Below are 25,173 nucleotides of genomic sequence, written 5' to 3'. Positions count from 1 at the left end.
AAATAAATAAAGAATCGTAACGAATACTGGACGGGGGGAGTCGGGGAAATCACAGTACGCTTCTTCTATCCATTGCACATCGCCACTTGGAAGCCCCCCTCCCCAGACCAAGTCTGCGCCAGGGTGGAGAGGCGTGGACCCAAAAAGTGGAAGAGGATGGAGAGAGAGAGAGAGAGAGGGAGGAGGCGGCCGGCCAAGGAACTGGGCTGGGCGGAGCGGGGCGCTGGTGTGACTCCCCGTCTTACACTCCCCCCCCCCCAAGTCAAAGGAGCTCTCCTCCGCCCCCTCTCCCGCCTTCCTTACCCTCCACCCTCTCCGAGGTCTTTTCAGTCTGCCTGTGGTCCCGATGCCATCGGCGGAACAATCCGACGCAGCCTCTATTTACACGACGGGGGCGGGGAATGGAGCGCAGGTCACTCCGGATTCCCTCGCCTGTCTTATTTACACAGCTCTGCTTCTTTCGATTCAGGCATGGCTTAGTGTCTCGCGGGCGTCCTCCCCGTCCAGGATTTCTTGAGTGTGAGTTTGTGTGGCACGCACGCCCCTTCCCTCCCCACCCATCCCGCTTCCACGCTTCTCTAGCAGCGACGGCTTCGGCCCCAGACTTTTGCGGGGAGGGAGGGCGCTGGATGTGGGGAGGGTCGCTCACTGGGGCAGCAAAGGAGGCTTGAAGGAACAGTTCCCGGTGCAGTGGCGGGGAGTCAGCATTTTGCAGGAGAAGTGGTGCAGCGCGTCGTGGGCCTCTGTGGAGCGGGGTGCAGGAGGGAGAGAGAGAGAGAGAGTGTGTCAAACGCAATATAAGTCGTCACACACGCCAATCCCCCGCGCTCCAACACTAATTTCTCATCGGTGAAAACGGGATGTTAAAATCCATGTTTTGTTTGCTGCTTTATTTCGAAAAATTTATACGCCGCTTGATTGAAAAAGCAAATCTGAAAGCGGTTTACAAAAAGGATAAAACAATGTAATTATCAATAAGAAAAACTAACAACAACGTTTAAAATTTCACAAAATTAAAACAATAGACTGCATTTCAGTGGGTTTGATTCTATGAATATGTGGCGAAGCACAGATTAATACTCTTTGACAGCTGAGTGTTGTTGTTGGGGGGGGTGGAATCTTGACACATTGACTAGGCACGCTCAGCGCCAGAGGTAATGCAATATGGGGTGAGGGACCTTCTATCTTCCCAAAATTCCCAAAGGAACTGAGCATCCAGGAACCCCATTGCACACACCCTTAGGGCCCCAAACCCTTCAAGATCACAGCCAGGGAGGCTTAATCTTCTTGAGGTCCATGCAATCTGGAGGTGGAGCGGCTCCACCCTTGTCATTCAGCCCAGACACTAAGATCTAGCTCTGAGGTTCTGTTCTGGCAGTTCCATCACTGAGAGAAGTGAGGTTACAGGGAACCAGGCAGAGGGCCTCCTTGGTAGTGGCTCCTGCCCTGTGGAATGCCCTCCCACCAGATGTCAAACAGATAAACAATCGTTTGACTTTTAGAAGACATTTGAAGGCAGCCCTGTTAAGGGAAGCTTTTTTACATTTGATGTTGTATTGTGTTTTAATTTGTTGAAAGTCGCCCAGAGTGACTGGGGGGACCCAGTCAGATGGGCAGCATATAAATAAGTTATTATTATTATCTTCATCATCATCAACAACCATACATCCCTTTTAAATCTTACCTCTGGGCTTTATTAAAATATTATTTATAGTTTTATTGTTGTTATTATTATTAATAACCTGGCTTGAAAATGTATCAAGCTACCCTCCCTCTTTGTATCTTCACCTCCATGACTGAAGGAGAAGAAACCACAGAAACTTGGAAGGAGGCATAAATGCCTTATACTTTCTTAACAGGGGTAATCTTATATGTTGGTTTAGGGCCAACTTGGTGCCCTCCAGGAGTTTTTGACCGCAACTCAGTGGGCTGGGGCTGATGAGAGTTGTTGCTCAAAACACCCAGAGGGCACCAGGTTGCCAAAGTCTGCTTGCCTAGACAAAAGCACACCCTGGTGAGTTCAGTGGGGCTTTACTTCCAGGTAAGTGGATAAGAGATTGTGGCCTTCAAATGTCACTGAAATCTGTGGCACTTGCTTGCAAGTAATTGTGCATAGAATGGAGCTGCTTATTGCCCAAATGAAATGAGCCTTAGAAACAAGCTGACCCGCCCTGATTGATTGATTGATTGATTGATTGGCTGCATTTATATCCCACCTTTCCTCCAATGAACTCAAGGTGGTGTACATGGTCCCCCCCCCCAAATTAAACCTCACAACAATCCTGTGAGGTAGGTTAGGCAGTGTCTGGCCCAAGGTCACGCAGTGAGCTTCATGTCCAAGTGGGGATTTGAAGCCCTGTCTCCCAGGTCCCAATACAACATTAGTCTGGGCTGTTCAAAGGGAGACAGAGACCATCAATCTGTGAGGCACTTTGACTAATGAAAAGGTCCCATACACAAGATTGATGCCTATTGCACCTATTCTGCTACAAACAAGCCCCTGAGCATAATCTGTGCCAGTGTGGTGCAGTGGTTAGAGTCCTGGACTAGGAGACCAGGGTTCAGATCCTCACACACAGCCATGTAGGCCACTGAGTAACCTTGGGCCAGTCACCATCTCTCAGCCTACCTTACCTTACAAGCTTGTTGTGAGGATAAAATGGGGAGGAGAACTATATTCTGCATATGCTGGAAGCTGCCCAGGGTGGCTGGGGAAACCCAGTCAGATGGATGGGGTACAAATAATGTTGTTGTTGCTGTTGTTTGTCCAGCTTCTTGGAGCAAAGATGGGAGATAATTTAAATGGATCTGATGACGCTGACAATATGATAATATACATATCAGTATACTCAAGATACTGCTGTTGCTATTGAGTAACTACATTGATACAGATGAGGGGAGTCCCTTCCTGTGAGACATTTTTGCAGGGACACGAAACTCTGACAATGCATAAAATACAGATGATACTGCCCCACCAAACCAGCAGTTTGAGGGGGAAGTTTCCCCGCATTTCCAACCAACCTTTTAGCTTCTGCTGAATGGCGTAGCGAGCTTTCCTTTCTTGGTCCAGCTCATTGCACAGGGTATCTGGAAAGAAAAGAGGAGAGTGGGTGGGTGGAGATTTGGGAGAGGGGATGAAAGGGTATTTGATCCACACACAGCCTGTCTGGCCACACTGCCTTTCATCTCTCAAGGCCCCAATAATCTGCTTTCCTTTACACTGTAGTTTTTGGACTACAACTCCCATCATCCCTAGCTAGCAGGACCAATGGTTAGGGATGATGGGAACTGTAGTCCAAAAACAGACCCAAGTTTGGAAAACACTGCCTTACAATATGCTTTTGACAGCTCAGCCAGAAAGGGGACAAGAATCCTGCCTTTCACTCTGTGACCCCAAAAGAAAGTGAAAGGCAACAACTGTTGAAGTTTTTAAGGTGGCTGGAGAGAGGCTTTGCTAAGGCTTACTGTAGCAGCAAACAATTTGCAAGGAGGCTTGGACATTCTAACTTACTGCAGCAAAAGCAATGCCATGTTGCTCTGGAAAAGGGTCTAGCTCAGCAGTCGAGCATCCTCCTTGCACGCAAAACATCCCAGATTCAATCCCCATGGCATCTCCAGGTAGGACCAGGAAGTCCTCTATCTAATCAACCTGGAGAGCCACTACCAAGCAGTGTCAGCAAAACTGAACTAGTTGTATTCCCTCCCCGCCTTTTTTGTCATTGTTGCTATACATTCGAAATCAACAAACCTATATTTATATTAAAAACATCCCTGAGCTACATCATGATGGACCCATGGGCTGACTCTGCATAAGGCTGCTCCCTGTGAGTTTTAGGAGCTTAAAGAAAAGGTTGGAATGCGCACGTCTCTGACCCACTGCAATCCTGTGGAGGGGGAGCGATCTGAAGCAAGTCTTGGAAACAAGCAGAAACACTTAGGTGGTCACATATTATTAGGAGCATCCTACTGTCTTAGACCCATTGGTCCCTCTAGCTCAGTATTGTCTACATGAGCTGGCAGAAGAAGAAGAAGAAGAAGAAGAAGAAGAAGAAGAAGAGGAGGAGGAGGAGGAGGAGTTTGGATTTGATATCCCGCTTTATCACTACCCTAAGGAGTCTCCAAGCGGCTAACAATCTCCTTTCCCTTCCTCCCCCACAAGAAACACTCTGTGAGGTGAGTGGGGCTGAGAGACTTCGGAGAAGTGTGACTAGCCCAAGGTCACCCAGCAGCTGCATGTGGAGGAGCGGGGAAGCGAACCCGTTTCCTCAGATTACGAGTCCACCGCTCTTAACCACTACACCACACTGGCTCTCCAGGATCCCAGGCAGGGAGACTCTGCCACTGAGCCACAATTCCACTATTATTTATCGTCGTCGTCATCCTTTAGCAAACAGAAAGGGAAGGGTGGCTTCTCTTAGTTTGGCTTTACTGGCGAGCTCTGGCTTGGGTAATTATGGGGTACGAGAGGGAGGAGGAGGAGGGAAAATCATCCCCTTACCCCGCACAATTTGCAGCTGCTGCACCATTTCTTCACGGTAGGCCAGTTCCCTCTTCATCTGGTCTTGAAAGTTATCTGTGGGGTTTAAAAAGTGATCTGTTACTCCCGCGAAAAAAGGAAATCCGGCGAAGCGAACATATACAAATGTTGTTCCCGCGCTTCTGAATGTATCAATCCGGATTAACTGCAGACCCCCGCCACAATCCAAAAGACACAGAAACAATTTCAGACATGCTTTTTCGTTTATAGGTTTTCATTTAAACTGGCTTCTTTTTTCCCGTTTAAAAGTGCAAAGGCACCCCCCCCCCTTCCATATACAGTGGTACCTCCGGTTTATATTAATCTGGATTAATTGGTAGTTTCCTTTCCCCGTCCCGCCCCGCTTCTCCCGCAATCAGAAAAACAATTTCAAAGGTTTCTTTTCGTTTAATCCCCCCTCCCCATTGCAACGTTTATTTTATTTATTTAACACTCCCGTATTAATCCGGATTAACTCATGGGGTTTACTCGCACAATCAATCAAGAATACAGAGAAAGCATTTCAGCGGCGCTTTTTCTTCTAATTCCGGGTTCTTTCTCGCTCTGCGCTCCCCCGCTGTCCTTTAAAGGAATCTTGGCGTCTGACCTCACTTAAAAGACAATGTGTGAAGCGGGGCGGAGGAGCAGCCGCTCTTGTAAACAAGCGAACAGTTTTGAAAGCGCTTGGGAAGACAAAAGCTAAGGAGGTCTGGGCGACCTTGAAGACCGGGCCCAAATCCAGACCCCCTCCTCTGCCCAAGACCCTTCTCCGTCCCCGCCCAGCTAGGCTTGAAAAGTTGGAGAAAAGTCTGGGTGGAGTATCTAATAGTCGCACCCGCCTTGCAGCGACCTCGCTATAGGAGTCCGCAACCCGAATCAAACACCCTTAGAAATGCATGGACTGAGTGATACTTCCTCCATCTTTAAGATCTCTTAAACAGAATAATTGAGGGGCGATGTATGAATGGAGGAATGCGCGCTCCCCCTGCATGAAAAGCGATTTTCAGTCCTTTTCCTATTATTATTATTATTATTATTATTACTATTATTATTATTACTCTCCCTTCATCGTAGCGGTTTACAATAATTTTAAACCTCATAATTATAACGAGTTTGAAATTGTTTACGTTCGTAATTTATGAGGATAGGAGCGGTCCTGCTATTTTAGAGGGCAGGACAAGATTTACAGATCTACAGATCTACACCCACACCCTTCAATAACATCGATATCTCGGTTACTCGGGAGTGAGACAAATTAATTTCCATGGAACCCACTTCCTAGCACTGAGGGCGTTTCATGGGAATTACTCCCAGGTAAAGAGGATTGTGTGCTGGGAATGAATGGAAGAGGAGATTCCTCTCTCTCGCTCTCTTCCAATTCCACCTGCCTTTCGGGGTGGGAAGTCCAGGTACCTCCAAAGAATCCACCTTACAGATACAGTAGTTCGGCTCAAAACCATTCAAGCCAAGCAAAAACTCTGCAAAGGCGCGAAAGAGTTAACCTATAAATTAGCAAATTAATAATCGATCGGCTGCTTCAGCCACGGCAAGAGCGCGGAATATCAGATATCAATTCCTGGCGCCTTCAATTGGCTGAAGGGTTTTAATTTCTGCTTTCCAACTAAACTCCGATTTCCCCTAAAGATGCTGAGAGCTTGCCGGTCAGCTCGGTGTTATTTGGACCAGACTTGGAAAGGGTTGCGCTCAACTGCAAAGGGCAGGCAAAGACCCGTTTGGGCAAGTACGCCCCAATGTAAACTTCGCAAGCGAACCCCGAATTTAGTCTTCAAAACCCACAACTAAATTTTATTAGGACCGACCGAAAGGTTACAAAACAGTGGCAAGCTTCAGTGTTCTCCAGAACTCTTCATCAGGTACAATGCAAGATTGCCTGATGAAGAATTCTGGAGAGCTCCAAAGCTTCCGCACTCTTTCCTAAAATGTTCGTTGTTCCTAATAAAGGTATCGCCCTATTGTGGATTTTAGAGGTTTCTTTGCTTTCCCTTATGGACCAACGTGTCTCCCTTGGCCTTTTGTGTACATTTTAATCGTATGGTCAACAATCCATTAATTGCAATCCGCTGCATGCAATTTCGCCCTTATAAAATGTTTCATTTGCAATTGTTGTAGAAACAGCGGCCCTTTACAGAGACTTAAGGAAGGCGGTGGATATACCTTTCAGACTTTGGAATTCCCGTTCCAGTTTTTTCCTCAGCTCCATTTGCTCCATGAGGAGTTTTTGCAACTCATCTGTGAAGAAAATAATATTGGGTTGAGCCCAGAGGGAGAGTTGGGGTAGATGGACCCCAGTCCTCTCGTTTCCCCATGGGGAATCATATAATTGTAGAGCTGGAAGGAACCTCAAGGGTCATCCAGTCCAACCCTAATATAAGAGATTTTATTAGAGAGAGAAAAAGAGGGGGGGGAGATTGACAGCTAGGGCATTTAAATTCGTCAAAAAGCTATTTTATTAATTTCGGGTTGTTGCTATTTTAAAAGAAAATAAAATCAAAACAAATACACCAATGCATCTTCACTACCAGCGCAATCCAACGCCTGTTTACTCAGAAGTAAGCCCCTTGATTCCTAGGTCAGCGGGTTTCCTTGAACTCAAGTTGCAAATCTGGGCTGGGGAGGTAAAGATCCTCCTTCTAGATGCGCCCCGACCCGGTGAGGAACCACCGATCTCACTCTCCTGCTTGGATACTGACAAAAGACCTTTTAAATCTCTCCATTCCATACCACAGCAGAAACCCATAGCGAGGCTGTCAATGCGCATTATGAACGGGCTCCCCCCGCCGCCGCCCCAGAGATGGATAGATAGATCTAGAAATTAGGTTCGATGGGCCACAGATCTCGAGGAATCGCTGCTAATACGTCCCTCTCAAATCTACATTAAGACAGGCAGGCGAGCCAACAGGGTCTCCTGACCTAGAAACGTGAATGAAAAAGGGGGGGGTAGCGCAATACGGGAGGGAGCGCGTTTGCTTCATCTGGTGACTGAAGAGCGAGGGAGACGTTTGGGCTACGGAGTGTAGACAAGAGAGACTGGATGTAGGCAGACGACGGGAAAAGAGAGAGAGTTTGCCTAAATAACAAGGCATGTATTTAATAAGAAAAAAAGAGCTACAGTCTCTCCCGGGTCTGGTGCCCGGTCAGTTGGTTAATGTAAGAGGAGTCTGCTGGATCAGGCCCATCTAGTCCAGCATCCTGATCTCACAATTGCCAACCAGATTCAGAAGCATTGCTGCCTCCAACTGTGGAGGAAGAATATAGTCATTGTGGCTGGCAGTCACCGATTAGCCCTCTCCTCCATGAATTTATCCAGTCCTCTTTAAAGTCATCTAGGTTGGTGACCATCACTTCCTCCAGTGGCAGTGAGTTCCACAGTTTAATTGCACGCTGCGCGAAGAAGCACTTCGGTTGGACTCCAGCAGGCTGGGGCTGATGGGAGCTGTAGTCCAACAACATCGAGAGAGCACCAGGGTGGGGGGAAACTGAGCTAGAGGATAACAGGGGGGGAGGTCCGGGAGGGAGAATCGCTGTGGATTAGCCCTTTGTGATCCTTAGATGCTTCCCACTCTCCTCGACCTTCTTTGCGCAGGCCCCGCTCCTCTCCTCTCCCCGCCCCCTTCCCTTATCCAGCAAAACCACCAAAAAAGGCGCTCTTACCTCTCGCGAGGTTCCCAATATCTTTCTCCCCCAGTTGAGTCCCAGTGACGTCAATGTTGACCACCTCGTCTCCTGTGCCCAGGAAAGAGGAAAGGCAAAGGGTGAGAGCTGATTCCGCCCCCGCACCCCAAAACGCACACACACCCTGGCAAGGGCACGAGAGGAGCCAAGTGTAGGGGAAACCCCCCCCCCCCATCATCTGTCCTTGGCGGGCAGTAGCAATGGACAACTTGGAGGAAACAAAAGCAGAGATGCAGTTGGTGGAGACTATCATACATTTGATAATCAATGTTACTCTGAGACTCTGAGTCCTTCTCGACATTTGTGCACATGTTGAAAGAAAAGATTCCGATCGTCCCTCCAATATCACGCGATGACATGCACGTGTGGACGGGCCGGAATTGGCCTAACAGCAAGAGCTTCGCGTAACCTGTCACGGCCTCAGACACCAGGCAGAGCCAGTTCAGGAATTCAAGAGCGGAGCTGTCAAGTGATGCTCACGCACGTGTGAACTCAGCCTTCCCAGCATTGCCATCGCTTTCAGGCACACCGTGCTTGTACCCGGTCGCTAACATCTCCCCTGGGTCCTGCTAGGCTTGTCGTACCTCCTTTTTACCTACTCTGTATGTTATAGTATAGAGCCTTAAAGCGTGTAACAGCTGATTTTAGAAGTCTGTCACAAACCCGGCAGAACTGGGAGCACGTTTACTGGACACTTTAGTCCTCGTCTGAAAAAATGGGCATAATGGCGACATCTCTCACACACCGGTCGTGACTACACGACCAAGATGGCTTTGAAAAGGCAAAAGTGACATATGGCTTAGAAATCCCACCCGCCTCCTTCCTTGCAGACTCAGTTTGCGCTCAGCATCAGCCCTACACACCACCCGACCATAGGCACGTGTGAATGGCCGTTCACAGATCTAAACGCCACCCAGAAGATTTGCATACTGCGCCAAACGCTGGGTGCTACTAACAGCGCATTAAGGTTAGACAATGCAAAGGACCTGCGTTCCCACGTTAACCAGACGCAGCTTAAGCGGTTTCCGGGTCCTTGGGGTGGGACCCTAAGGTGTACTCAGCCGGAGAGTAAGCCCCGCCGAGTCCAATGGCTTACTCATTGGCACCTTTCATTTAAGGTGGGGGGCGATTTCCAAGGAAGCCCACAGACAGTTCCGGGACTGGCACTCGAGTAAATCGGGCTATTGTTGCAAAGGGGCTGAGAAAGACTCTGGCAGGAGAAAGCATCGAAACAGCCCCGCGAGGGGATCCAGGTGTCGCCCTCCTGAATTAACTACCGACTGAAAATTTCAAGAGGGCGGTTTGGCTGGGGGTGGGGGCCAGAGCAGCCGCCGCCCTTGAATGGAAACCAAGCGATTTCTTCCCAGCCAAATCCCGCTGCTCCTTTGCGCGGAAAATTTATCACCGAAATTACAGAGAAGCGTGGAAGGTGTCGGGAAGGGAGACAGCGAGGAGTCCCAGCCCCCCTTCCCCCGTTTAAGGAGGCCTTGATTTGTAACGTCTCGCTATACCGTCACCATTCCTTCGTTCTCTCTCTCTCTTCCTAACTTCAACTTTAAATATTTATTTACCATGTATTGGAGGGGGGGGAGCAAACCTCTCGTTGAGATCTCCAATACACCTGGCGTGTCTTCTCCTCTTTTAAACTGGGAGGGCTGCCTTATATTATTTAACTACGGTCCAATATATCAGTTCTGAAAAAAGATGAACTGTGCTCACATGGGCGTAGCTAAGCGGGGGGCAGGGGGACGTTGCCCGCCCCCAAATCAAGTAAATCAATAAAAATATTTAACTAACTGTTGTTCTGCCCCTTTTAAAAAAAGGCCCCACTCCCAATAAATCCTGGCTCACGTCTTTCCCCCCTCCGCCACACGCACGTTTACTTCCGAGAAGTTTCATTCGTGCTACGTTACACACTGAACTTTAGACCGAAGCCCTGGGACGGGTGGAGTTATATACCCATTGAAGTAGCCCTAAAGCAGCCTTGGCCAACCTGGCGACCCCCCCCCCGCCGTCAACTGATTTCAACTACAACTCCCATCAGTTCCAGCATTATATAGCTCTGCTGGGTGGCGGGAATTGTAGTTCAAAGCAGCTAAAGTTGTTAAGAAGACGGCGGAACCCCATGATTTACTTGGGAAGTCAATATTAGCCACTATTGACACGAAGGGTTGTTTCCAATGCCAGTTCGACTCAAGAGTTGACCCACTGAAATTAATGAGCATGGCTAATTTTGGTCCATTCATCTCAGGTTCTCTGCTGTGCGTAGGACTTTGTTGAATACAGCTCCTAAGTTCACACTCCTTTCACTGCCACTGAGAACATAGTAAAATGCTTCCGCTCACAGCTATTTCTCTCCCAGTCCGTTAACAGAATATGAGTCGGAACTACGGCAAAGTTTTCACTTACAAAGCCCATATCCGTGTACAGAGGCTCGGTGAAACCTCTGGCCAGAACAGGACTCATAGCAGAGCCGGTTGTCTTGACGCTCCCTTTTATCCTAAGTTTGTGGTCGTCTTAGGGCAGCCAGATGTTTCGGTCAAAGAGTCCCACCATGACTGCTTGAGGATGGTGGGACTTGAGGTCCAAAACATCTGGAGAGGACCAAGCCCAGAAAGGCTGTTTTAGGGGCTGTAACTCCAGAAGTCGCGGCAAATCTAGGCACCGAGTCTTTCGCTATCAGCATCAACCAACCCTTCTCTTCCAGTTGTGAAGGAATTTCTTCTTATCTCGGTCAAGGGATGGCAATGAGGGCACATCCCAGCGAATTTCGGCCACCAGGAGGCCTCCTTTGGTTGAAGGTGAACCTGGCCATTAGCCAACGGGGACAACTGGCCTGGCCGGATGGCTAAGCACCTCCAAGAGCAGGGGGCACAGCCTGGAATCCTCTGATCCACCTCCTATGCTCCGCTACTTCTGCAGGGTAGGTCTCCGAGGCAAGAGGGGCCTTTAAGAATACCTTTGCTAACCTGGTGTCCTCCAGTTGTTTTGGATTGCAACTCACATCAGCCCCAGCCAGCAGGGCAGTAGGAAGTTGGGAGGTGATGCAGCCCACAAAACCTGGAGGCCACCAGGTTGGGAAAGGGCTGGTTTCAGGACCGCCCACCCTCCTTTTTCCAAAGTCAGCACATCATTTTACCTCGGTCGGTGTGGGCTGGGCTGGGCTGAGAGACGCTCCTTTGGTTCTGATAGGATTTCTTGCTCTCCAAATCCTCAGCTGTCGAATGATTGTCTTCTTTATCTGGTTCTTAGAGCGAATAAACCGATTTTGCAGCACAGGCAACGAAAGTATGAGCCTGATATATCCTTAATTACATAATTAAGGACAAAGTCCTCGTTAAAGCCTTCTTAGGGGACAGCCTAATCGCCTTGCCGAGGAAAGGAGCTTGCTCCTTGGGAAGCTTTTATCCCACCAGTTTTCTAACCACCCCCCTCCACCGACTCCTTCCTCAAGCAGCGTTCCCAGCTGCCCTCCTTCTATGGGGTGGGGGTGGGCGCGCGGCGTCGGCTGCGCTTCAAAGAAGTGGGCTTTGCAGAGTCTCTCCTTTGGAGAGTTGAAAACATTGCAATACGACCCCCGGAAAGAGCATGCTTGATTAAACGCCTGCAGGGCATAGTCTATTTTCTCCCTCCCCCCACCCCACAAATAAATAAATAAAGCCAATAGCAATATTAGATAAACAATATTGGCAGGTGAAAGTTTTGTTTAAAAAAAATGACCCCTGGTTTATTTGAAACGTCTGGCCAAATATTACTTTTTTAAAGAAGTGGAAACGTTTTGACATCAATTCAGGCAATTATTAAGACTTTTGGAATAAAACAAAAATCCTGCCCCTGATGCTTCAAAGTATCTCTAGGCACGTGGTTCATAATTACCATTCCTCTCCGGAGTGCAGAGGTAAGGGGTTGTCTGGGGCCCCAGAGGGGTGCTGGCTTTGAGAGCTTGCGACCGATCCTCTCTGTCTTGCGGATACACCTGCGAAAGAAACAGCGCAACAGTTACATTTATTATTATTTTTCCCATGCTCCACTGTTTATTTTTTATTCTATTTGTTAATTATCGTTATGCCGCCGTGGGAAAATCTCTCTGAAAGGAAATAAGTGAGACCCCCCCCAAAAAAAAATAGCGTTCCAAACGCTGCCAAATTGGAAACTCTTCGTTGTCCCCCGCCCAGCTTTTCCGAAAACAAGACCCCGCTCCAGCTCAACTCAGAAAACTAATTGTCCATTGGGGGAGAGGGAAAGGAGTGGGGGGGTTTCGGCGGCTGTGTGTGTAAAAGGTCTCTTGTCCAGCACAGAAAAAGCCACTTCAGCTGCGATTTTCTTAGAGGTATTTTTATTGGGGACTGTAGAGGAAAATTAGCCCCCTTCAAAGTCAGCCTTGGAACTCAAGAGTTTTTCAAAGCCGGCAAGCTTCTCTCCCCTCTGACCTGCACACCCCCCGGCATCACCCCCACCTTCCCTTTCTCAGCTCCTCAAATCTAGCAGTACTTTAATTCTATCAGCTTCAGCCAATAGATCCGGGGGTGGAGGGAGTGACGACTCTTCCTAGGTAATCCGTGTCCTTATAGTTCCCAGGGGTCGTGCCTGAAACACTTCGTGTCTAAAGAGTGTGGGGACCCAGGAAGCTGTGGGGGTGGGGGGTGGATTTAGGGAGGATTCATGCTGGTGATCCAGTCTCATCGGAGGTAGTTAAAATGGGGAGGGAGAGGGAGAGAAAGACCTACTTCCTAATACAGTATTGAAAGGAAAACTCTCCTTTTCAGCTAAGCGAGACACCGCTCTCCTCCCACCCAACAGAAAGCGGGCTGAGGGGGGGGGGAGTCGACCCCTACCCGTATTGTATTATCTCGATTAGTGTCCCCTCGCTTATTCCTAGCGTCGATAACTCTCCCTCTTGTCAACTGTTTTGCGTGGAATGAGGACTAGAAACTTGCGTTGCCTCGCTCCACGCGCATAGCCGATCCACTCTGCGTCTCTTGGCTGAGGACTGCGCTCCGACTTTTAGGGTCTTTGCAAGTGGGTCAGTTCATACAACAGCGGGCCAGTCCCTGCCTTCACTCAGCCTAGTCTACCTCACAGGGTGGTTGTTGGCATTAAATGGGGGGCGGGGAGAGAGCCATGTACCACACCTGGAGCCCCTTGGAGGAAAAGGTGCGCCAGAAACTCGGTAAATAAATAAACAATGATTTAATAACTCTCTGTGGGGAGAGCGCTTCCTTCCCAAATCCCTTTATTCGAAGCGTCTTTCCAAACGCTGCCTTGGTGCGCCCCTTTGGCTGTTGCCGGAGCAACCTGGTTCAAAGCCACCGCCTCTGCCATAGAGAAATTGGGGCGGGCGAGGCAAGCCCTCTGGGCTTCTTATTAATTAGATGCCTGCTATGGCATCTGCCCCTCAATTCCGGGAGAGATGGGGCCCACCAGCCGGTCTTCCGACGTCCGGAAGCAGCTTTAACTCAACTCCCAACCTTCGCCGCGCTGCGAGCTGGGATCTGTCCACGGTGCTGAAGACAGCGCAAGGGCTGTGCGGTGCTTTCGCAGCATTTGAGGTCTTTTGGCAAGGGGTGGGATGCACACTTTCAAATCCGAGCCCTAAATTAACGGAACTGGAAAGGTTTTGACACTTCGGCTGCGATCAGGGTCAACCCACCGCCTTCTCCCAGCCCAGGCAGGTACAGTCATGGAGAATCGTATCACGTGGTTCAGGGCTGGCCTGGCTCAAGCCTCTACGCCCACGGATATCCCATCAATGCGTTATTAAGAGTGCAGAGTTAGGAGGGTCTCACTAACTTGTGCTGAGTTAGCCCAGGGACATGGAAAGCTGTTTCATACCAAGTCAGGTCATTGGCTCATCTAGCTCAGTATTACTTGCACTGACTGGCAGCGGCTCTCCAGGGTTGAGAAACGGGGATCTCTCCTAGCTTTACCTGCAGGTCCCGGGATTTGACGTGAGACCTTCTGCATGCAAAACAGGTCTTCTAGACTACCCCTGAGCTACGGCCCGGCCCTTCTCCTGAAAATGTGGGAAGTAATTTGCAACTAAAGTGGGGGCACTTGGACCAGCATCCTTTGCTTGCCTGACCTGTCTTTTTTTTTTTTTAAATAATAATTCCACAACCTACTCGAGCAGATAATAATAATAAAAAACTTTGAAACCTCTCAGACTTCTTTTCAATCCGCAACTGAAAGCCATTCGGTCGCACGCAATTAAGTTTTACTCAGAGTAGACCCATTGAAACGAATGGACCTATGTTAGTCGTGTTCATTAATTTTCATGGGTCTGCTCTGACGAGGACTGGTGCTGGATCCAACCATTGGTTTCTGACCTCCTTCCTCTCTCCCTTGGAAGAGTCTCCCCGCATCCCAGTCTCCCCGAGGCGACTTTGATCCGAGTTCAGTAAAACCTTGCGCTCCTGCAGTGTCAGATTAAGAGGCCCTTAGCATTTAGAAGATTATGATGCACCCCTCCAGTCTAGTATGTAATTCAGAATAAAAACAATACTAAAAGCGGGCGAAGTGCGCGTAGTGGGATGAAAGAAAGTCTAACAAAGTTATGATTTTCCCCGACCGCAGACAACCAATTCGCTGCATTTTTTTTTTTAAATCAAATGTCAAATTCTTAAAAATAAAATATCGGTTTGTGAGCGCGTGTCCCTGTTCTGCTGGTGCCCCAAGCACGTGCTTGGTGTGTCTATTGGGAAATCCAGAGCTGCACTCGCGAGCAAAACCTCGGAGCTCAGGGTCACTCTTTCCTCTTACTCTTGGTCTTCTAGACCAGGGATGATACTTCTTAGCCACTATTTTGCGCAAAGGTTATGGAAAATCAGCAAGAATAACGAAGTAGAAGGTCCCACAAGCCCGAGGTCCTGTCCTAAACCATCCACCCACCTGCATCTGGCGGCCACGGCTGGGCGAAAGTCTCTCAATAACACCCCCTGCCGCGCGCGCAACCTCCCACTCCGGCGCTCGAGAGCCGCCCAGACCTAGTTCTGAGCGACTCACGCTCTCTCCGTCGTGGTGGAATTCGGGGCGAGGACGGGAGGGGCAGGAACTGGCATCGCCGCCCTTGGTTCCCAGCCCGCTTCCCGATATCACCCCTCCTCGCACCTCATAGCCGCCCCTGCTGTTGCTCCTGGCCTGGGGGCTCCCTTCGGGCTCCAGGGCCTTCTCCCCAGGCTTCCCCGCAGCCGCCAGGGCGCCGACGCTGCCAACGGCTGCAAGAGGCTCCTCGGTCTCGGTCAAGAGAAGCTGCTGGGGCGGAGAGGCTTCCTCCGCTTCCTCGACGGGCACCTCTTCCTCGTCCTCGTCCTCGGGAAAGCGGTTGGATTCGACGTCCACCTCGGGCTCGTCCACCGTGTCGTTGCCCGGAGAGAGGGAGCGGTAGCTGGAGCTACCCTCGCTGAGGAAGTCCGGTGAGAGGTAGCCCGGGCAGCTGGTGGGGCCTCCGTAGGCCTCGCGGGTCCCATAGAGCTTGGCTATGCTCTCCGCGTCTTTCACGACGGGGCGGAAGGCCGACAGGTAGCTGCCTTTCCTGGGCAGGGGCAGCGGGGGCAGCAAGGCTTCGTCCCCGGAGCGCTCCTCCTCCCCGACGGCCGCAGCTCTGGAGAGGGCGCTGGAGCAGCGCTCGCCGTCGGCGGCCCCAGAGCCCGAGCCTTCCTGTGGGGTGGCGCTGCTGCGCTCGCTGCCCGACGGCTCCGACCCTTCCAGTTCCACGTGGCCGTGGCTCCGCAGGCCTAGAGGCTCTACTGCGGCGGCGGCGGCGGCGGCGGCCGCGGCTACAACAACCGCCGTGGCGGCCGCCTTGGCCTGGCTCTGGGCCGGGTAGGGCGGCACCGGGAGGCTCCCGGAGGCCGGCCAGAACATGGGGAAGGACGGGTAGACTCCGCTGTCCTTAGCCGAGCCCCCCGGCTGCTGCTGAGGTTGGGGCGGGTGGGGGTGCGGCGGCCCCCAAAACATGCCCTGCGGCAAAGCACCGGCTTTGACCTGGTCGCCTCCTCCGGCGCCTCCCAGGGAATCGTCCTGCTTTTTGGGGCACAGCCCGAAAGCGGCGGCGGGGAAGCCGTAGGGGGGCGGGAAGAGAGGCGGCGGCAGCTTCTGCAGCATACCGAAGCCCTTGCTGGGCACCGGGATGACCGGGTAGCTTCGCACGGCGGCGGCCGGCCCGTGCGCCCCCGCGGGCAAGCCCATCCCGCCGCGCTCCCCGGGCTGCTCCTCGGCGCCGCTGCAGCGCAGGCTTTTGTGCACCGGGGGCAGGTCTGTGGAGGAGGGCGGCGGCGGATGAAGGGCGCTCTTGGCCGCATGGGAGGCGCTTCCGCCGCCGCCGCCGCCGCCCGCCCCGTGTAAGGAGAAGGTCCGCTTGCGAGTGCCGCCGTTGAACATGGCCTTGACGTCCTCCCAGGCGTGGCTGAGGTCGTCGGTGGCCGTCTTGTCGCTGAGCTTGAGGTGGCGGCGCCACGAGTTGAAGTTGGCGGCGTCGGGCTGCGTGTACTTGGCCTCGGGGGTGCGGTGGGAGTGGAAGATGAACTTGTTGGGCGAGAAGTACATGCTGCAGTAGCTGCACTTGATGCACTTGGCCCGCGAGCTGTTGTAGCGGGCCGGGATGAAGCTGCCGCGCGAGCCCCAGGCGCACTCGTGCACCACGTCGAAGGCGAAGTTCTCCGGCAGCTTGGGCGGCTTGTGCTCGCCTAGGAAGGACTTGCAAAGGCGCTCGGCTTCCCGCTTGGTGATCATGCCGCAGCGCCGCGAGGAGATGGGCATGGCGCCGGCCCGACGGAGAATCTCCAGCTGCACCGGGGTGCACTGCACGCAAGTGATCCCCAGCGCGACCCGACGGTTGTGGATCTCATTGTAGCTGTAGTTCTTGAGCAGCGTGTTGGAGATCTGCGCCAGGCACAGGCGCTCCTGCCCGTCGATGACGAGCGACACGATGGGCACGCCATACAAGGAGGTCTCCCCGACTTGGTTGGGCTTCAGGGGGCTGGCGCCCGAGTAAGGCTGCAGCTCCTGCTTGGAGTGGGGCGAGGAGGAGGAGGAGGAGCCAGAGTCTCTCCCAGTTCCCAGCTGACTGGCGGCGGCCAGCGACTCCATCTCCCCCCCAGACGGCCAAGCTCCTGCGAAGGAAGAAGGAGAAGAAGAAGAAGCACTCAGGACCGGAGGAGGCTGCCAACATTTTCTTACGAAGTGGTGGGGTGGCGGCGAGGAGGGGGAAGCCGCGGCTTGGGGAGGGGGCTGGGCGGGGGAGACTCGACCCCCAGAAGCCCAGAGGCTCACCGTCGAGGCGAGAGCCGTCGCCGGAAAGAAATGAGGACAGACCCAAGTTCACCGACAGCCGGGCCCAGTCGATCCAGCAGGGCGAAAAACTCCTTTGGGTGGGTGGCGGGGGGAGCACTTGTCTCTGCACCCGCCCCTCCCTTCCTCCTTCCTTTTAGGCGAGGGAAATGGGGGTTCCTTCTTGACCCTCTATCGGAAATTGTTGGAGCCTGGGAACCCCATCAAACTCCACCGCCGCTACCCCTCAAACGAGACATTTCGAAACCCCACAAATATTGGGAAAGAAACAAACGTTGTTTTGTTGTTTTTAGATAGACAGAGACACACACACACACACACACACACACACACACACAACCATGGTGGAGCCTGAGGCTAAACACTGCCCTGGCTGGGGTTTCAGGGGTGGTTTACAGTGAAACAAACAAACAAACACATCCCAAAAATGTCACACGCGTGACTGGGGAGAACCTGTGACAGCCTTCCCGGAACAAAGTATTTTCTCTGCGTTTCTCCGTTTTCCCTTCACATTCACTCACTGTCTCTCTTTTTAAAAGGACTTAGTTCTTTTTTGGGGAGGGGGGATATGTTTGTTTTGTTTGTAAATCCTTGTGCATATGTTATGGTATATAGTCAACCACAACAGCAACAACACTATTAGGAAAACGACAATTGCTTCCACCGGGGGCGGGAGAAAAGGAGGCGGCTTTAATTAGAGCAGCGGGCAATTGTATTTACACGTTGGAGGAGCTACCCAGCGAATCCGGAGCCAAAGCGCCCGGCTCGCTCCCGCTTTAGACGGCCAGGATCAAGGCTGGTTTAAATACACTCGCTGCCTTTCTTAGCCTGAGCAGTAATCCGGCCCCAACATGGTGCCAGATGTATTTAACAAAAAAGAAAAAGAGCAAACAAACCCACGACCAACTCTGGGTTTCCCTGCTGCCAAACAGAAGCGGGGGATGAAAAATTAGGAAAAGATCCAGGAGCTTCCAAACAACCAGAAAAGGGGGGAGGTGGGGTAGGGAAAGCCAGTCCAAGTTGCTTTTATTGCCCCCCTCCCTGTATGGGTCTCTAATTTCTAAATAGGGTTGATGGAACAGACTTGAAAGTAGTTGCGCATCGTTGGAAAGTCTCCCTCCCCCTCCTCCCCCGTTTTCTAATGTCTTTACAGGAGATTAGGAGCAAGGAAGATTACTTAACCGTGCCACTTAAAGACTCCACCGGCACGTTAAAAGAAAATAAAAAAGAAGGAAGTGGGGGGAAGCAGAGCAGCAGAAGGGGACCCTGAGCCAAGCGAAGGAGCTTACCCAAACAGGATCGCCCCGGATTAAGTAAGAGGCTTTCGTGGTAATTACACAGAATAGTCCAGACGTTGGTGCCTCGCTCAAATGTGAATACAAACTTCCTCCCCCCCTCCATATCTCACATCTCCGTCTTCCCCCGCCAAAAAATAAAAATGAACATGCAAACAGACTCCAACCACCAGAAGACAGATTGTTTAAAACATAACAAGAAAAGGGGAAACGCGAAATAAACAAATGCGCCTTCACGTGAAAATTAATTACATTTTCAAAGGACATCAATACGCAAAGCAAGACCTCTCGCTGGGCCTGATTTTTTTTTAAAAAAAATTGTATTTGCCCCTTTTTTAAAGTGGAGGTTTCTGGGGAAAGTGGCTGATCTCCGGCAGCGGCCGCGAAAAGAAAACCAAACCCGAATTCAGGAAGGAAATATTGATTATTAGGTTAAAAACGAATATGCACAGAGAATACAAAAATCTAACAAGCAGGAAATCAGAGGAACCAACAAACCGACGCAAGGCAGGCAGGCAGGCAGGCAGGCGAGGCTCCCCAAACAAACCTGCAAAATTAGAAGAATCTGGGGAGGCGAGATTGTTATTTATTTATTTTTGCAGGGGCAGGTGGAGAATAGCCGAGGCCAGGCTGTCTTTGCAAAAGCAACCGTTGCGAGTGCCAAGCCAAGCGGTCTCTGGTACTATTCCTCCCCCCAAAAAAACCCCCCACAACAACCAAGCTTCGGTTAAGGCAGACGCGGAGAGGGGAGAGGGACTTACCGTCGGCAAACAGGCGGTTTCCTCTGCCCCAAATCCTGGACGGGCTAGGAGCCTCCGGCCGCGGCGCGGAGTTTCATTGGGGTTGCTGCTCCAGGCGGGCGCCTGCCCTCCGCCTCCTTCCGTCGGTTTGGAGATGCGAGCAGGAGGCTGACCACATGGCTAAGCTTCACGGGAAGAGAGAGAGAGAGAGGGAAGAAGGAAGAGAAAAAAAAAGAGGAAGGAAGGAAGGAAAGGAAAGAGGGAGGGAGGGAGCGAGGGAAGGAGGAGAGAGAGAGAGAGGAGAAAGGAGGATCCTGATCCTTAGTTGAAGACGTTGTACATTGATCCAGTGACAGCTAAAATAATAGGAAGGCAACTCCCACTTAGCAGCACCAACATATTTACCCGAAGTGCCGTCGGGACTCTGGCGCGTGTCAATCATCCCGCGGCGCCAGTCAATCAAAACGCAGACAGGGCTTCTTTAAGGAAAAACAGATTGCCGGCATTGGGGGGGGTGGCGGTGGGGAAGGGGGCGTTGCGGGGGGAGGAGGAGGAAATTCGGTACGAAGCAGCTGCCGCCGCGGGCGCCGAGAAGGTAAGCGCGCGGACTTGTTCCTTCCACCCCCCCTTTTTTTGCACACCTTTCCCCGGTCAGGTATCTTCCAAGGAGTGTTGGGGAGCGAAAGGGAGGCTTGGAGAGGTCACCCCCCCCCTCAAGGCCACACGCCAGGAAGAACCGTTTCAGCTCCCCTCCTCGCGACTGTTGCCTGCTCAGCGCCAACTGGGGCTCCTCGGTTTCCCTGCTCTGTGTACCCCCCCAACCCCCAGGGCGGCTGGTTTCCTTAAAGAGGAGTGGGGGCAGGGGCTGGGGGGCTGAGGTGTGGTGATATTAAAGGGGCAGCGGGCGATGTTTCGCTAAGGAGTGGAAAGCGATCTTCATTCCACCTCCTCTCCGGCCACCTGGACTTCGACAGCGCCGCTGAACCACTTAGTTTCGCGGAACGCGGGACGACCCCACCAGGAGCTGTTAATATAGAATTTCGGGGGTGGATGGGGACGGTCCAGCATGTCCGGGGCACAGAGTGCAAAGGAAGGTATTTCTGGGCTGAGAAGCTGCTAAAACGCTGGAGCTTTTACCACCTGTCTAGGCGGCTCGGGTCTCTGCCCCGCAACCCCAATCAAACTGTGCAGAAAGACCAGAGTCCCGCAGGCGAATTTCTCCCCCTCTCTCCCGCTTTTCTTTTTCCTCTTCTGGCGTCCCACTTTTATTTCCTTTACCACAACTGAAAACCAGAAATGGGAAGCGGGTGGGTGGAATCTGAGCAACCCCTCTCCGCTCCCAAAATAACAGTTCCTCTCCCGGACGCCGGGAACGATGCAAACGGAAGCAAAGGTTTGCTGAGGGTCTGGGCACGAAAAATCTACAACCAGAGAGAGAGGACAGATCGTATCTCTCCCTCAGGCAAAGGCGTTGATTTAACAGGCAATCTTCTGGCGTGGGCGGGGCGGAGGGGGGAGAGATACAACGAAAAAGATGCCCAATTAACTATTCATAAGCCGATCGATAGACAGCAGGGCGAGCTTGGGGGGGGGGCATTGGAACCCCGGTGAGTTCTTAGCTTTGCAGGAATTGTCGGGCAAAACCCGTCCTCCCTTCTGAAGATGGGACACATGTCTCGTATCCCCCCCACCCCGCGCCGTCTCATGACACAGTATCGTGGCCACCGTCAACACGAGGCGATGAGCCCAAAACTGCGGGGAAGGAGGAGGAGGAGGCTGGTGCCTAAACTGTACGGCTTGATCAATATTTATAGCTTCATTGGCTCTGTTTGCAGGGAGGACATTTAAATAAGGAAGTGGAAATACGCCTGTCTCGACATACCTAATGGAGAGCCTGCTGTTTAACGGGGAAAGTTGAGGCGTCTTGGAGTGCCCGGGACCGGCTCAAATAATTTACCCCTATAAAATGATCCCTGAATAGTGCATGTTAGCGTGACACAGGTACAATTATTTACATACCTGTTTTGGACACAGACTATCTCTCTGGGTAATGAGTGATGGATAGGTTAAATTGATTAAAATATTTCCGAGGAACATTTTGCTGCATAAAAGTGCAGCTAAATATTTATTTCAGATTTTAATATACATAAATGGAGTGGGGGAAACAGCGGAAGGGGGTTTTCTAGTTCCTTTCATTAAAAAAAAAATCCTCCCCAAAACAAATAAATCCGGTAGATAAAACGACGATTTCCCTCGTCGTTTGTTTAGCATATCCCTTATAAACTCCCCATCCCAACCATAAACTTGGATTGTTGGAAGAGTCAAATGGGACTTCAGGTGCCCAGGGTTGCGGTCTGAAGATGCCTCAGTGGTCAATTTCTACTGGAACCCACCGTAGAAAGGGGTTCAAACGTGGGATATAGACTCAATTTCAGACCAAGATTGGCTGCTCGCGATCGCGAAAGGGATGGAAGGAAGGAGGCGTGTTTTTGGGGGGTTTTTTTTAATCCAGCATGCAGGGAAAGATTTCGAAATTAGAAAATATTTTTATTTTATTATTAGTCTTGGATTTAATTTCTTCCCAAACGTATTTCTGTCAGAGGCTCCCTCCTTCCTTTTTTTGTCTTTCATCTCTTCCCGCTTCCTTCTTATGGAAACCTGACCCGGTGTATCCCCCCCCCCAACCAAATAAATGTTAAAAATGAAAATTAAGCCGCCGCCGCCGCTTTCAATCTCCCCTCGCTCCTCTTTCCTGGAGCGCCCATTCCTCAGGCTGTTTCTAAAAGCATCGTGGCATTAAGTGCTCTTAATGGACGCGTTAATTAAACTGTAATTAATCATACTGTCCGGCCCCAAATTTGAGCAATTACACTAATCAAACAGAAGTTAATAACGGCCCAGGCTGGCGGCCTCAGGCACTTTGAGGGGAGCGGGCGCTCCCCTCCGCCAGGAAAACAGCTTTCGCCCTTCGCCCCGGCATATGGGCTCCATCTTCCAGCGCGCATTGTTATGAAAATGCCCGCGCCTACTTGAGAGTTGATGTATCAGGAAGCGGAGTTTGTCCTTGAAAAGCAGATTTGGGGGCATAAATCTCTGGCGAGGAATATGCGGTGGCGGAGGAGGGGGGGGCGCCGGGGGTAGACTTGCGGGAAAAGTCTGTGTTGTTGGGGGGGTTGGGGGGGGAGGAAGACCAGAATGCATTACATTTGTGCGTGGGGAGAGAGAGAAAGAGCGGGGGGCGGTAATTCGAGAGAGTTTTGGCTTGGAGTTTTGAGACTTCTTTTTCGCAGCGACATGGAGAGCGCGGAGAAGGAGTTGTGGGCAAAGAAAAAGGGCTTTTTAATTGGTGCTCCGGATTTAAGGAGCACAGCCACATACAAACACACAAACACACGCTCCCCTTTCTCAAGTCCAGCGTCCCTCCTGGCTGCCTCCGCTAGACAAAAGGTGAGCTGGAAAATCCTGGCAGAGGCCCTCTTGGTAACCCTAACCTCGACTCACCCTCGATGCGGCTCCCGTTTCTAAGCGCGGGTGGCTCGCCATAATTACAATGCGAGTCGGTAATTATTCCTCGCCTTTTAATTATTTAAAGCGCACACACTGAATTCTGCATTGTGACCAATAAATGTTGCAGCCCTGGATGGTCAGAGCTGAGGACGCCCCCCTCCACTACATCTCTGCCCCCCCCCACCCCCACTCCCGGCATTTGTCTTTAATTAGACTTTGCCCTGGCGATGGGAGAGGCGTCCTTGAGCTTTTGGTACCCCCAGCCGACTCCTGAGCCCCTGCAAGCCTCCCCCCCTCGCCTAACCCCCCCCCAAAAGCAACAACAAATGCGTAGTTAAATATTTATTAGCCGTTATTACTGCGCCAACCGAGGCGCCCGGCTGCAAACCGAGGCCCGCCCGCCCTGGCGAGGAAGTTAAAAAGATGGAACCTTTTCATAAGATCCAGCCGGAGAGGCTGGCAGGGGCGCGCAGGCCGCCCCCCGCGGAGACAGGCGCTTTATGCATTATTTTAATATGGGTTAAAGAGAGAGGGAGAGAGAGAGAAAAAGTGAGGTTTTCAGTATTAATTTGGTGGCATATTTATTTGGTTTTGAAAGAAGGGAGGTGTTTCCTTCGGGGGTTTTTTTAATATATATTTTTATTAGAATAATTCACAGTTCGTGATGGTTTAATGTTTTATGTTGAAACTCTATGTTTTGTTTTGTTACAAAACCGAGCAAATAAACAAACGTGGAACGCGGAGATTAAATGTAATTTTAAATACTTACAAAGCGCCGTATTTAATCCGATCTCTCTTCCCTCCCCCTCCCTCCTCCCCCTCTCTCTTCGCCCCCCCTCCCGCCCCGCCGCCCTTCGCCCCAGGGCTCTTAACCTCTGCAGCGCGGTTGATATTAGACCCGTCTGTTAGCCCAGAGTGTCAATTGCAAAAGCAACCCCGAAGGGGGGCGGTGAACTGGGAAGGGGGGGCGCAGAGGGAGGTAAAGTTTGCCACACCGAGGGAAGTTGCTTCCCGACAGACGACTGAGTCATCAGGGGACCCCGAAGTGTTTCTGGCGAGCGGGGGGGGGTCTCAATTTAAAATAGTGGCAGATCGTTTGCTCCGGCGTCATCCCGGGGCGGCCCCTCCTCTTCCAAAAGTGAAGAAGGCAGTCTAACCCCAGGAACGAATTTGGGAGGATGGAGCAGAGAGCTCTGGACTCGTTTCTAACCAGAAACCTTGTCCTACAAATAGCTAACCGAGATGGACCCCGCCGCAGTCCCCAAAGTTGGCTGATTTTAACAACCCTGATTGCTTTGCGCTGGGAGGAAACGAGTCTGGTTTAAGAGGTCGTCGGTACAAGTCTAGCCCTGTCCAGAAGGATGAGTCTCTTAACCACCCAGGAAGTTTGGGGAAAGCGGGATATGCTATTTATTAATTTACCTGGGTATGTATTCCACCACGTACCAAAGGCCTGAGATAGCCAAGACCATGTTATTACAAATAACTACGAGTAGAGGCTTTGACGCGCTTTCAGGAGTGAAATCTCAGGAATGCAAACTTCAGGCCTTAGCTTGTAAATGGGCAAGACCGCATTGTCTCGCCCACTCTAGTCCTGGTGATTTAATGTGAAAAGCAGAGGGGGGGGGCGTTATTTGGACTGTGGGCCGCCCAGACATTAACTCCGAGAGAGCAGCGATTGGAATCAAAAGTGACCGGTTCCAAAGTCGCAGAGGCGAATCGGCCTTCTCCTCCTGTCGCGATCGGTTTAAAAGGAAGGTATCGTCGGGCGTCGCCTAGCGCTGCGCTGTCCCAGGTGCTGAACTGACCCCTAGCCGGAGGCCCGCACTTGCGGTTGCTGCAGGTATTCGACCTGCACCGGTGGTTTCAGCACCTGAGACAGCGCCATTGTAAAAGAAGGCGCTGTCCGAATAACACCGTTCGGGGAAGTTGTGAGACGAAGGACTCTATACCACATGCCCCCACCCTATAAGAACATTAGCAGGGAGCAGCACCCCTCTCTAACTTCTCCCTCCCCCCCCACCTTTCCAAGAGAGCATAAAAGCAACAAGCAAGGCTAGCAGCTGCCTTTTGAGGTCTCTCATAATCCTCCCCCTTACATGGGAATTTGGAGGGACTGAAGTTTCGGCGCAGC

General features: G+C 51.5%; 1 protein-coding gene across 1 annotated transcript; it reads right to left on the bottom strand.

Annotated features, from left to right (window-relative positions):
• Positions 1 to 321: 321 nt before the first annotated feature.
• Positions 322 to 17,296, bottom strand: SKOR1 (SKI family transcriptional corepressor 1; the record flags this gene model as incomplete). The annotated part of the gene is made up of 8 exons (XM_082198414.1): positions 322 to 743; positions 3,022 to 3,087; positions 4,499 to 4,573; positions 6,692 to 6,766; positions 8,189 to 8,260; positions 11,349 to 11,456; positions 12,086 to 12,185; positions 15,317 to 17,296. 8 exons carry the CDS (start codon positions 17,294 to 17,296, stop codon positions 646 to 648), a joined length of 2,574 nt encoding a protein of 857 aa, XP_082054540.1. The 3' UTR covers positions 322 to 645.
• Positions 17,297 to 25,173: the final 7,877 nt, after the last annotated feature.

This window comes from Podarcis vaucheri (assembly GCF_965113315.1).
Source record: "Podarcis vaucheri genome assembly, chromosome: 14".
In the NCBI taxonomy this organism is placed as follows: domain Eukaryota; kingdom Metazoa; phylum Chordata; class Lepidosauria; order Squamata; family Lacertidae; genus Podarcis; species Podarcis vaucheri.
Note: the sequence above shows the minus strand (reverse complement) of the source record. Positions and strands in the feature narration are given on the sequence as shown.